At 43.1% G+C, this 13,710-nt stretch overlaps 1 protein-coding gene across 1 annotated transcript; it reads left to right on the top strand.

The window, feature by feature from the left end:
• The first annotated feature begins 390 nt into the window (after nucleotides 1-390).
• NMS (neuromedin S) lies at nucleotides 391-13,383 on the top strand. The gene is made up of 10 exons (XM_037745462.1): nucleotides 391-550; nucleotides 2,760-2,815; nucleotides 3,440-3,490; nucleotides 7,303-7,326; nucleotides 7,419-7,472; nucleotides 9,467-9,541; nucleotides 10,637-10,672; nucleotides 11,257-11,298; nucleotides 12,402-12,436; nucleotides 13,355-13,383. The coding sequence occupies exons 1-10, from the start codon at nucleotides 412-414 to the stop codon at nucleotides 13,365-13,367; spliced, it is 525 nt and encodes a 174-aa protein (XP_037601390.1). The 5' UTR covers nucleotides 391-411; the 3' UTR covers nucleotides 13,368-13,383.
• Nucleotides 13,384-13,710: the final 327 nt, after the last annotated feature.

Here is a 13,710-nt window from a genome sequence, read left to right as displayed (position 1 = left end):
ACTACGCAACATCCTTTGTTAATGGTAGAAAATAAATAGCTTTGTAGGAAACAAGACTTTATCATGCAATAATTTACAGTTTTGTGTCCATTTTTTTATTAAATAGAGAAAAAGCTATTCTTGAGTCAGAAATGTTTCTCAGATCATTATAGAATAACAGTCATGACTCTCCACCTTTTATTTTCATTGCTGGGTTGTAAAAGATGACTCTCCACAATGCCTACTCCAGAAGGATATTATTCTACAAATAAGGGTCCAGCATGACATTTATGAAAAAGCCGGGGTCCTCCTGTGCAAAGCTGATTGGTGATCAGCCAATGGGCTCCAGGACGCTGCAAATAAAGGCACTTCCTTCGCTAGGCTGATCAGATGCAGGACAGAGGGTTGCCTCTGCCTGTGGACCTGGGGGAAATGCGCAACTCCAGTCCTAGCAGTACACGTCTGTGGCCAGCAAGGAGAAGCCAGACTCTAACAATGAAACATCTTCGTCCCCACTTCTTTCTCATCTTGGTCATCTACTGCTTCTGCATGCTACCGATTCCCTCCTCAGGTAAGGGGAGCTTCATCAGGCCACATCTGGCCTGAACTCTGAGGGTGACTGAGACAGACCTTGATCACCCAGGGCAGTTCTGGAGGGAGTCAAGCTTTATTTTCCTCCACCAGCCCTCATTTCTGCCTTCTTGATTTCTGGCTGCAATTTGTTTCTAACCTTTAGGAAAGGATGGACAGAGCGAGATGCTATAGCCTTTTACCAAAGGAGATTTTTCCCTGTGGGACTGTCTTTAAGCTGTTCCTGCCCCAGGGATGTCCTGAACATGTCGCTAAAACTGAAGGGGAGGCACCTCTTGCTATGAGTTAGGGGAAGATCCCACTTCGTAGCAATTTCTCTTCTCTGGATTCTGAAGAGACGAGGACAGAGCTTACAGTCCCAGAGACTGGGAATTGATGGTCAGTTCGAGATGGGCGGGAAAGGAGGGCACACTGGGGAAAGGAATCTTTTCAAAGTCTTTCTGGTGGCTTTTAGAGAGGCCGAATTCCAGAGTGCAGTGGAAGCCCGGACCTCCCGGGGCCAGGGAGCTGTCCCAGGTGCTGACCGGGCGCGGGCGTCACCTCACCAACCATGAAAACTAGCTTGGAGTGAGGGTCAGTGTTGGGAATCCGTTACCACCATCTTCATAGGATGCAGGGAAGTGTGCGGTGGCAGAACAACTACAGTTGGAAACACAGACTATTTCAAAATTTTAGATTTTTTTCATTATAATTTTGACTTGGGGGTAGAAAATCTTCGGAAATATATTGATAGAGAAAACATATTTCAAACAGTATGTTTGATTTGTCATGTTCTACAATGTAATCACAAAACTGGGCCTTGCAAAAGACCGTGAAGATCATCTAATTTAACCTCTCACGGGATGCAGGGATCCCTTCTGTAGCTTCCCTGGGGAAGATCTTAGAGATTCCATTTAACTGCTTTCAGTGACCCTAACTCACTCCCAGCCTAGGACAGCCAGCTGCTTCCTCTTTGCTCCTATAGAGTCCTGTTTATATTACACTTTTGTAAATCTGTTATTACCTTTTATTTATCTTTCTATATGTTTATACTTACCTCCCTCTTTTTTCCTATTTGACTTTATGTTTCCTGAGGGTCTTTACCTTTTGTTAACACAGAATCTCTCCATAAGTCTTTATAGGACTGGTTTGCATTACTTTGCATTACTGAATGATTCCAATCATCAAAAACTTCTTTACACTAAGCTTAAGTGTGATCACATGTAACTTTCTAACCATCAGATTTTGTTCTGTTATTTGGGGGAAACACAAGACTAATATCTCTTACTTATTGCAGTTTTCAAAATGGTTGAAAGCAGTTAAAACTATGCTCAGTGACCTTACCTGGTATCTTATCATTTCAAGTCAGAGTATTACCTTTTAAAGTTTAGGCATTGTTATTTGAATATAAGATAACATTGCCTTCACTTTATCTTGGCTCGGAGAGAACACAGGCAGCAAATTACAACTCAGTTTTGTTTTGTCTTGTTTTAAAATATAAACTGCTCTTGAGCCATACATTCCCTGTTCCACACTTTAAAAATCTAAGTTCCAGGTTTTATATTTATCTATCTAATTTCATCCTGTTAGTTTTGACCTATCCAATTGATTCTTTCAGCTGCACTATAGCTATCCCACCAAGTGTTCTATCGCAAGCAAATGAAGAGGAGTTCACTGAAGTTAGACAAAAGGTTGACAGGGTCCAGCTGCACGCCAGCAACCTTTCTCATAACCCATCCCTTAGAGGGTCTGTAGCAGCAGAGAGATGGATATTTATGTGTCTTCAAAGTTCGAAGTTCAAAGGTGATTCTGATGTCCATCCTTTATTGACACCGTTTTCTGATATGCCATCTCGTGAATTCTATCAAAATACAAACTAAGTTGTTACCTTGGCGTTTTTTTCCTCCTCTTTACCAAGTTGCCAACAGTTGCACTGAACACTCATAGTAAACTAACAATCAATCATGCTATTTTTAATTAATCTTTGTATAAATCTCAGATTTGCTAGTGGTAAGTAGAAGTGCATTTTCTTTGTATATCCTTTTAACAATATCAGATCAAATCTTACTTTCCCACTGACCTTTTTTGTATGGTTCCTTGGTGGTTTATTATTTTAATAGAATCTCTGTCTGACTTTCATGGCAAAGACTTTGAAGTAAATGCTATGACCTCTTTTCTCTAATTAATATTTTTATGATTTCTCACAATAGGATTTCCTCAACCTTTAGCTGATCCTCCAGATGGCTTGGATATTGTGCAGCTTGAGGTACCCAATTATTCAGTAATGTGAGATTTTTATTTAGTCTGGGCCTTGAATACATCATGTGTATAATGTTCACTTAAAACTATTTTGAGATCAGGTTTTTGGCTGCAGCAGAAACTCTCTGTTGCCATTTTCATCATTTAAAGCATCCTGAGGGTTGTGATGAAATTCACTGCCACCATGTGAGAAGATAATGCGACATTCAGAAATAGGGCAATTTTAGAATTTAGATCTGTTATAATGTAATCCTGCTGACTGAAGAATTTATACTTATCTTTGATTCATTGTTTAAATTTCAAATGCATCATAGTTGTACATACTTTCAGGGTACATGTGATATTCTGACAGTTTCATATAGTGTGTTATAACCAAATTGGGGGAATTGGAATATCAATGGATATTAAACATTTAGCTTAAACATGTACATTTTCTTTATGCTGGGAGCATTCAAATTATTCTCCATTAGCTATTTGGAAATATCCAATAGATTACCATTTACTGTAGTCACTATACTGAATCAGTGAACACCAGGCCTTGTTTCTTCTATCTAATGGTATTTGATTATCATTAATCAATCTCTCTTCATCCCCTTCATCCCTTCGATTTGTTTTCTTCATTTTTTTTTAGCAACTGGCATATTATCTGAGTCGGTGGGCCCCTCTTTCTCACCAATATAAGGTAAAAATATATATGAACTATATATAATAATACATCTGCAACAAACACAGCCTTTTACTACCCACAGGAGAATGCTGTGTGCATGTGTAACTGTGCATGTATATGTGTGTATGAGAATATAATTTTGGAAAAAAATCAAGCCAATCTCTTAAATACAAATTACTATAAAATATGGGTAGTTCATGTATATTCTTAAAATTATTCTAATCATATATAATTAAGCTAATTATATGTTATGATATATTGCATATTATAAATTGATATGCCATGATATATCAGTTCTCCAAAACAATAGTTCTCATTTAAAAGACTACAGTAACTGGTTGGGTGTGGTGGCTCACACCTGTAATCCAGCACTTTGGGAGGCCAAGGTGGGTAGATCACTTGAGGCCAGGAGTTTGAGTCCAGCCTGACCAACATGGTGAAACCCTGTCTCTATTAAAAATACAAAAATTAGCTGATCATGGTGGCACATGCCTGTAATCCCAGCTACTCAGGAGGCTGAGATAGGAGAATTGCTTGAACCCAGGAGGTGGAGGTTGTAGTGAGCCAAGATTGTGCCACTGCACTCCAACATGGGTGGCAGAGCAAGACTGTCTCAAAAAATATATATAGGCTTTGACTGTATTAACCACACAGAAACATTTAAATGGATACAAAGTAAGTTGATTTAATTAAAAGTACAAAAAGGTGGTCTCAGGATAGCCCATGATACCTAGGATAGCTCTACATTTTCACCCATCCCTCACCTCCCCCAACCCACAGCACACTATGCCCCAGTCACAGTGAACCTCTAACTATTCCCCAAATGTGCCAGGCCCTTGATGTCCTTACACAGTCTTCTCCTTAGTCAGAAATGCCTTTGCCTCCTTCACAGGTTGCAATTAACAGTCCGGACTCTAAAATGAAAATACCTGGTTTCAAAGTCCAGCTCTGTTTAAACTTGGTAGTTTCTTCGTTGCTCTGTGCCTCAGTTTTCTTATCTGTAGCATGGGGGTAATTGTCATCATACCCTAGAATGCTAGTGTAAGGAGTAAATGCTTCGTATTTGTGAAGTGCTTTCAACAGCATCCAGAATGTGGCAAATGACAGCACTTAAGTGCTGGTTGTTGCCATTGCCTCTTAAGACTCAAATGTCACTTTCTCAAATTTTGTGAATATATCATCCCTATTTCTTCTTATTTTCAGTTTACCACTGTGCATACATTTGAAGGCAATTGTTAGCTATGATTTTCAGGAATAATATTTATAGCCTTGGTACCTGGAACAGAAATTTGGGCTGAAAACTCAGAGTTCTTCATCCCTTTGTTACTTCCTCCACATGTTGCACAAAAGGGATTTCCCGCTCCCTCAGGTGAAGACTGGGGGGGTGTCCTCTGCATTAGCAGAGGCAGTGGAAGTATGGTTGTCCCATGTGCAACCTGCAGTATTAAATTGGGTTATGGGGATCCCCAAGAGCAAGGGCCCACTAGGAATTTAATTGAAAGTACAAAAAGGTGGTCTTAGGATAGCCCATGGTGCCTAGGATAGCTCTACATTTTCACCTTGAGCCACATCTCTTCATCCCTCACCTCCCCCAACCCACAGCACACCATGCTCCAGCCACAGTGAACCTCTTACTATTCCCCAAATGAATTTCCTTCCACTGTCTCCAGTTTTCCAAGCCTATCCCATTCATTGTTTCCAACTGCCGAAGAGCCAGGTGTTGCTCAGTGAACAAAAGTGCCAATATTTTAAAGGTATGAATAGAGAAATTGGCTCTTCCTGGCCTGTTGCTTCTCTGAAATGTGACCTTTGGCATGTCTCTTCCTCTTTTGGGGCTTTGGTTCCCTCAACTGCCCAAAGTCTGGATGTCTTCCCAGGGCTCTAAGTTCACTCCTGTTCTGGTTTCCAGAACAGGTCAAGTCTGTGACTCTAGGGGACCTTTAACTCAAGGCAATTCAGAAAGCAGTCACATTCTGCAAATAATAACATCCACAGAACTCTTCAAGTTTCTGGTCATCATGTGGGATTAGAAGAAGTTTCAATGGGGAAAAAGGGCAATAAGTTCTTGTGAATAGAACTCTACCATTCATTCATTCAAAAGATATATTTATTGAAAACATGCTACGTGCCAGGTGCTGGGGATGCAGTAGTAAAACAAACTGAACATCTGCTCTCATGGCATTTGTATTCTAGTTGGGGAAATAAATAATAAACAGCATATATCAGTAAAACTTGAAATAACTTTTTCTCTAAAAAGAAAAAATTAGGCCAGGTGCAGTGGCCCATGCCTATAATCCCAGCACTTTGGAAGGCTGACGTGGGCAGATCACTTGAGGTCAGGAGTTCGAGACCAGCCTGACCAACATGGTGAAACCCTGTCTGTACTAAATATACAAAACTTAGCCAGGCATGGTGGCACGTGCCTGTAATCTCAGCTACTCGGGAGGCTGAGGCAGGAGAATTGCTTAAACCCAGGAGGTGGAGGCTGCAGTGAGCTGAGATCATGCCACTGCACTCCAGCCTGGGCAATGGAGCAAGACCCTGTCTCAAAAAAGAAAAAGTAAAGGAAGGGGCACATGAAAGGTTGAGCAGGGTGATTAGCACCAGGAAAAGCATCTTCACATTCCTCATCAATTTTTGACCAGAAAAGTAAACATAACAGTATAAAGCTGATTTACGTGGTACAAAAAAACAATTATTTGCCCAATAAGTGTTCCTACACACACACACACACACACACACACAAACACACACACACACACACGGTTGTGAATAGATGCTGACAAGAAGACCAGGAGCTGTAAAAATAGCAAGTACTTTCTACTGGTTAAAGAAGGTGTTTTTAAGGAAATAAGAGTTAATTTCCACAGAGCCTCTACTACTGGTAATGTTGGTAGATTATAGTGTGTGCCTATGTGTGTGTGCCGATGTTTGTGCATCCACATGAGAGAGAGAGAGAGAGAGAGAGAGAGAGAGAGAGAGAGGATGCATAGGTGTTATTCTCTTCCACTGAAGAAATTCTCCACAAAGTTTGCAGGAAGATGTAATTGTATTCACAGCAACATAATTAGAAGTAGTATTAACAACTTTAATTTTTGTCTTGATTGAGGTTTCAGTTGATTTAAAGCTGTTTAAGCATGAGTGAGATGTGAATGAACAATACTAGTCAGATTCGCATATTTAAATGATTGTTCACAGTAATCATCTCTAGTGACTTTATAACACACGGACATGAACATTTACGCTATGGTTTTGTAAGAAGCATTCTTCCCGGCATCTCCTTGAGTCAGATAAGTGCCCATGCATCCATCATCCACGCAAGTGAGGGCTGGGGTGTGTGCACTGGCAAGGATTTAGAAATGGAAAATTGGACTTTCTGCAAGAAGAGCAAAAATTCATGTAGAAAGCTTTCGGAGAAAAATAACCTTGGTCAACATGAACTATAAAAACTGAATAGTAGGATACACTCTGCAGCAAATTAAAAACTGCAAAAGTTAGTTCATTCCACCCTTAGTCAGATGGTTATTTGCTTCTATGCATCAGAGAGTAGGTCTCCCCTCCCCACCTCCTGCAAATTAAAAAGATGAAATGAGATTAGACTTTTCAGATGATGACGTATTGCTGGCAACTTTCTTTATTGTATGATCTAACATTAACTATAATTTCATTAAATTTGCATAATGGAGGAATTTCTTTTTAGATTGCCAATCTATCATAATAGTCAGGTAAATCCAGTAAGGACCATGGTGTGCTTTATACAGAAAACGTTATCAGTTGCCTGCCCTTATAAAATTTCACATAACTTACCCACACAATTCTCTTTTCAGGATAATCAAGATGTATACAAACGGGTGAGTACTGCCCAGCCCAGTACAAGGGCATGCGGCTTCCATGTTTAGGGAAGTGACACGCGGTACTAATGTCACTTTCTTTTCTTATTTAGTTTTTGTTTCATTACTCCAGAACTCAAGAGGCAATACATCCAGTTAAAACTGGGGTCAGTATTTTATCATAATAATCTTTCTGTAAAAGTGACTGTCCCTGGCATGTCATCTGTCCCTTCTTAATATGTGCAGACAAGTAGAAAAGCTGGGCCTGCAGACATCCTCTGGGCAGTAACTTCCCAGGGGCTTTTTCCTGAGGCTGCAGGGATTCCCTTTCTCCCTCTGGGGTGGGGGTGGTGGGTAGCTGACTGATCTGAGAAGCTAGAGAATAAATTATAGAAAAGGAAAAATAAGTAGGAAATAACTTTTTATTATGCACTTAAACAGTGGAACAGGAAGAGCCTGGTAAACAGTGTGTTCTCTTTACATTGTTTTTTCTTACCATCTGTTTTTAAATTTGTGCTTTGCGATGTGTACGTTACCATCCCTCAGTAGTGATCCATGGATGTGCATCTTCCATGGCTTTCACGATGTGTATGTGCAATGGGAATAGTAACCATCACCTCTAACTTTCCTCCTACAGATTTGAGTTACCCTCTGGAGAAGTTTGTGTAGTTGAATTTCTATGGGGTATGATTTGAGGAATTTTGGAGAGGCCATAGAATATACACACACACACACACACACACACACATATATACACACACACACACACACACACACACACACACACATATATATATAGTCTTGCTCTGTCACCCAGGCTGGAATGCAGTGGCACAATCTCAGCTTACTGCAACCTCTGCCTCCCAGGTTCAAGTGATTCTCATGTCTCAGACTCCCAAGTAGCTGGGATTACAGGCATGTGCCATTATGCCTGGCTAATGTTTGTATTTTTAGTAGAGACAGAGTTTCACCATGTTGGCCAGGCTGGTCTCAAACTCCTGACCTCAGGTGATCTGCCCACCTTGGCCTCTCAGAGTGCTAGGATTATAGGCATGAGCCACTATGCCCAGTCAGATATAATTTTTAATTCAGGTACTCTGTTACAGGAAGTAAAACTCTACCACTACATCTCTTACTTACATATTCAAGGCTCTCCAAATCTTAAGAGGATCCTTAAAGAAAGCAAATAACCCGGAAAAAAATATTTCCCCTAAGAATCAATCAGTATTATAGATGTAGGAATGGGGCTGAGGTAAGGAGGAGGATTTTTATTTTAAGGCACAGTTTCGCTTTTGTTGCCCAGGGTAGAGTGCAATGGTGTGATCTTGGCTCACTGCAACCTCCACTTCCCAGGTTCAAGCCATGATCTCCTGCCTCAGCCTCCCAAGTAGCTGGGACTACAAGCACGTGCCACCACACCTGGCTAATTTTGTATTTTTAGTAAAGACAGAGTTTCACAATGTTGGCCAGGCTGGTCTCAAACTCCTGACCTCAGGTGATCCACCCACCTTAGCCTCCCAAAGTGCTGGGATTACAGGCATAAGCCATGGTGCCCGGCCAAGGAGGGGGGTATTATCAAGACCAACAAGGGTACCAAGAAAGGCGAAAGAACACTAGAAAGCAAAAGACAAACTGTCTGTGACACACATCCAGTTTTACTCTAAACCAAAGCACACGGGGAGGATTCACAAGGAATAGATGAGGGCAGGTGTGTGCACCTGGGTGTGCACGGCAGTCACAGACAAGATTAGGAAACCAGAAGTGCATGGGGAGGACTACGGGGGCTGCCCTCCACCTTTTCCCTTGGATGAGGAGGGCACCCCTGGGGAGGGAGAAAGAATGCATGTGGAGCTGCTTCTAGGACAAGGCGCTCCACTGCAGGAGCACAGAATGCTGAGGTTTAATGCAGAGAAAAGTCCGATTTACCCTAAGGGAATGTTTTTAAGGGTTGTGTTGGAATTGAAATCTGTTCTCAAGGCAAGTGGCTCTTTATTGAAAACATAAAATTTCAGCCTTCTGCTCAAAACTGGATTTTATTCTGAAAATTAAACCCATTTGTAAGGGAAGTGAGTAGAAAGGAAGGCGCATAGCCCTGGGCTCTCAAAATACTCCTCTGCTGTCGATGTCCCCGTGTCTGACCCTCTGTGTCTCTCTGTTGCAGCTTCCTCCTGTGCACCCTCTAATGCACCTGGCCGCCAAGCTCGCTGACAGACGGATAAAGAGATTTCTGCAGCAAGTATGTGCTTTTATTCTTCCACCATAGATTTATGCCACTCACAGTTCACTGAATCATGGTAAAAGCATACTGTCACCTTGGGGCTTGCTGTCATTCCCTCCTCAAATCTCAGTCTCCACCTTGGCAAGGGAGCGCTGAGTGGAACTGCTGATCCTTTAACCTTGCACGAATTCCTGGACCTCCCTGGGCCTCAGTTTCCTCCACTGAAACCCCATGAGGTGTCTTGAAGGGCCAGGGGAGAGACTCCATGGCCCAGCCTGGTTTCATCTCCCTCCTCTTCTGCTCCTTTCATCCCTAGGTTGTGTCTTTGTTTTGTACTTTTTTTTCACTTTCCCTGTCTCTTTCTCCTGATGTGAAACTTGCCCTGGCGATGTCTTCTGCTTTTCATTGTCCTACCTGCCCGTTGTCCATTTCCCAGAGCTTTCTTCTATGGTTTTTCTTTTTTAATTTAAAAATTACTAGCTGAATCTGTTCAATGGTAATCAAAGTTTTGTTGCATGGTAGCAAAAATAAATAAATAAATAAATAGTGAGAGATAAAATTTATTTTGAACACCCTGCCCAGGAAGGGTGACCAGCTCATTCTGGTTTGTCCAGGACTTTCTTAGTTTTAACTCTGAAAATCCCGAGGCCCCTAGTGTCTGGAAAACTGCTTGCCCATCCCGGGGACCAGTAGCAGTTTGTCTGATCCCCTGCTAACCGTAAGCCTCCATGTACAGTCTTATTCCATTCTTATACCAGATTCACAGGCAATGAACAAGCTGAAGAAGCCGAAATGGCTAATCCTTGAAAAGTTGCTTGAGCTTTGCAATATGCCCATTTCAAAGTTGGGGCTGTTAGAAGGAGCAAGCAAACTGAACATACCTGGACAGAGATGGTAAGCCAACCAAGACGACAAACTTGCCTTTTTGAGCAAGAGCTTGCTTGAGAAGATCACGGCAGTGATCCCACCATTCGCCATGCTCTCCACCTCCTCTTATGCACCAGACTTCTGATTACCTTCGAAGGAAGCCAGGGAGGGCAGGGTCACCACAAGACAACTGGAAGGTCATGATGTGGTTTGTGTTGAATTAACCTGTGCCTCATTTTCTTGCAGGGTTCGGGGACTGCTGCAGTGGACTTCACCAAGAAGGTACACAAGAGCCTTGGAGACTGCAACCCCTAAAGAAAGCCCGACCCAAGAAGGGTGGGGAAGTCCTTGGAGCCATCCACCCTGGAGTTCCTCCAGACCACTTCTGGGTAGAGCTGGTCTCAAAAGGACCCTGGGAATCTTTTGTGGCTGAGCAATTAAGTTCGGGTTTCCCTGGGGCAGACAGGAACCATAGGACAATGCCTCTGGCTGTTCAGATTTCACCTCCAGCCCCACAGATGAGTCACCTGGAGCCAGCTGCTCCTGTGGCCTTGCTTTCTCTAGCTCAGGAGCCTGCCGCTGTACAGACTCCAATAGAGGTACTGCCAGAGCACAAACCCCAAAGAAGAGTGGTTCTCAAATGTGGCCATGCATCAGTCATCTGGGTAAAATTCAGATTGCTTGGCCCCACCCCAAAGATTCAGCGGGTGTGGATTGGGGCAGAGAGTTTGTATTTCTTACAAGTTCCCAGAGGTTGTTGGTACCACTGGCCTGGGACCACCCTTTTTGAAAGCTGTCCCTGTCCTATTTTTGAAGAACTTGTAATGCAACACGGTTGCATAATGGCTTATGTTTTTATGTTGCAGGATCATGCTGCCACCTGGGGACGACCCTTTTTCGTTTTCAGGGTATAGCATGTTTTCTCACCTTTGCTTTCTAACCTCGATTCACTGCAGCCATCCCAGTCATGGAGTGACTGCAAACAGCAAAGCCAGGACCCCTTGGTGAACTGGTGGATAATTGTGGGGACTCTCTCACCCTTCACTGGGCATCACTCCAAGTCAAAGTCTCCTCCTACAAGCTTGTAAAGGCAAGGGTCCAACAGGAGAGAGGCTGAGAGCACCAGAGTAGGCGTAAGGGAGTTCTGTTGACAGACAGACACAGGGTACACCAGAATCTGAGCCCATGTTTTAGAGCATTAGGGTCCAAGATTCGTGGCCCCAAAAACACATGGCAGGAGGAGCTTAGGCACCATGCTCTCCTCCTTCCTGGGTGGCAGAGATTCTTGCAAAGGTCACAGAGTCAAAAGAGTTATCTTTTAGATTTTGATCGGCCGTTCACTAGCTGTGCTTCACTCTCGAGATTCTCAGTATTTGCATAGAAAAATGAGCAACTCAGACTAGATCCATGCCCCCAGAAACTGCATTATGTGAATCACTGGTGCTAAAAGGTACTCTGCAAAAGTCAGATGAGACTGGAAAACACTGCACCCAACATTCACAAAGACTCACAGTACACACTGGCCCATCACAGGCTCAAGAAGTCATGCAGAACACAGCCTGTGTCTCTTGGCTTGATCATTTGTTTCCCAAACATATGGACCATGGAGCTGCTTCCCACCCCTCTCTCACTCCCATGGGTCTGTATGACCTACTCGTTTCCTGGAAAGTGCTTTGAGAAACTCCATAATGTCTCCAGACTGGGCAGTCCTATGCTGCATGGTTTGTGGAACCTCCCACCATGTAAGCAAAGGCTAAAGGGTGGGGGTGATGGGTAAGTGACAGTGTTGGGGTCCTAGGAGCAGCAAGGCTCCTGAAGCACTGTCCCAGAGGACCGACAGGCTAGTACTAGCACAGGGCAAGAGTTTCCCAGGTGAGTCCCTATGGAGGGGAGTGAAATCCCAGTTAGAAGAATGAGGCCTTAGGGTTCAGTAGAGAGAAGAGCTAAATCAAGATACAGGCTGCAGAAAGTTTTGTCTCACTATCTGTAAGTTGCTCCTTTCTTTTTCCAGCCCAGGAATGGAAGAAACATTGAAGATGAGGCCCAGTAGGTAGTCCAAGGTCAGCTTTATCACAGTTTTTCCCTTCCAAGCATATCTTATGTGTCTGACTGGAGGGAGTGAGAGGCAGCCACAGAGGGACCATTGGTCAAGAAAGGAGGACACTGCATAACCCTCAGGGACTCTGCTCCTTCCCTTTTTCTACTCATAGGACCACAGAGACCCCCACCACAACCTAGTAGATGTAGGCTATCTGAGCAATATTGCAGCCTTCACTTCCGTGCCTAGCTCTTTGAAGGTATGTGGTCTCCGGCTGTCACTGTGATGGGAATGCAGGCTCATTGCAGCCCAGCTGGGCCCTCTGTGACTTCTCACCTGGCCCCCTCTGATAAGGAAACACCACCCTTGCATGCTTGGGTGGTGCACCAAGGAGTCCTAGAAGCTACCAGGCTCCCTACAGTGGGATCATTTCTAAGTATGGCCAGGCAAGGCTGTTTCTTCCATCCAATTTTGCTCTGAGATCCAGAGTTTTAATCTGGAGAGATTCTGTGGCCTTCAGGCCTGTGGAAGAGGAATTGAATGCTCAAGGGCAGTTCCAGGCCTCCTTTGTCTCTCATGAGGATGTGGTCCCAAGGACATGAGGCTGCTGTCCTGTGGATGCTGTTAGCAGGGTCCCAGAAGTCCAAGGTGTCTGAGAAAGCTGTCCCACTGCTGGGAAATGGCACTACCCAGCAAACACAAGGTGAAGATGTTCCCTGAGGCCATAGTGCTTACACCAATCTAATGGCCTAATTAGATATAGCAAAAACAAATCTTACGAATACTGATTGTTGGGAAAGCAACCCAGGCACTTATGACAAACTGAAGTCTAATTGTACAATATGTTACATAATAACCTGCCCCTGAGCTTTGTCTTGATTTGGAGAATGATGACCTGAGTGGTGCATTTTTCTTTTATTTTTTAGGATTCAACGGTGAAAGCAAGCTGGATCTGATGAGGTTGTCCAGGGATTATGATGAACAAAAATCAAGCTTCTTTCCACAAACATTTAAAGATATTTCTCTTGCTCTGTATTCACTAGATATTTAGCTTTATAAAAATAAAGTATCATTGTGTGATATTGTGAAATAGATATTTGGTCTTTGTCCATATTTCTTGACATACAAGTTCTGAAATTCTTTTTTTTTTTTTTTTTTTTTTGAGACAGAGTTTCACTCATGTTACCCAGGCTGGAGTGCAATGGCACGATCTCAGCTCACCGCAACCTCCACCTCCTGGGTTCAGGCAATTCTCCTGCCTCAGCCTCCCCAGCAGCTGGGA

Source organism: Cebus imitator, unplaced genomic scaffold (assembly GCF_001604975.1).
Source record: "Cebus imitator isolate Cc_AM_T3 unplaced genomic scaffold, Cebus_imitator-1.0 Scaffold202, whole genome shotgun sequence".
Taxonomy (NCBI): domain Eukaryota; kingdom Metazoa; phylum Chordata; class Mammalia; order Primates; family Cebidae; genus Cebus; species Cebus imitator.
The sequence above is the reverse complement of the archived record's forward strand: the minus strand, read 5'-3'. Positions and strand labels throughout refer to the sequence as shown.

Bases quoted from the DNA above. Each gene is read 5' to 3' on its own strand.
- NMS (XM_037745462.1), top strand. From the start codon at position 412: ATGCGCAACTCCAGTCCTAGCAGTACACGTCTGTGGCCAGCAAGGAGA. The intron at 7,473-9,466 runs GTCAGTATTTTA...TCTCTGTTGCAG, and splicing joins TACATCCAGTTAAAACTGGG to CTTCCTCCTGTGCACCCTCT. The intron at 10,673-11,256 runs GTACACAAGAGC...TTTATGTTGCAG, and splicing joins CAGTGGACTTCACCAAGAAG to GATCATGCTGCCACCTGGGG.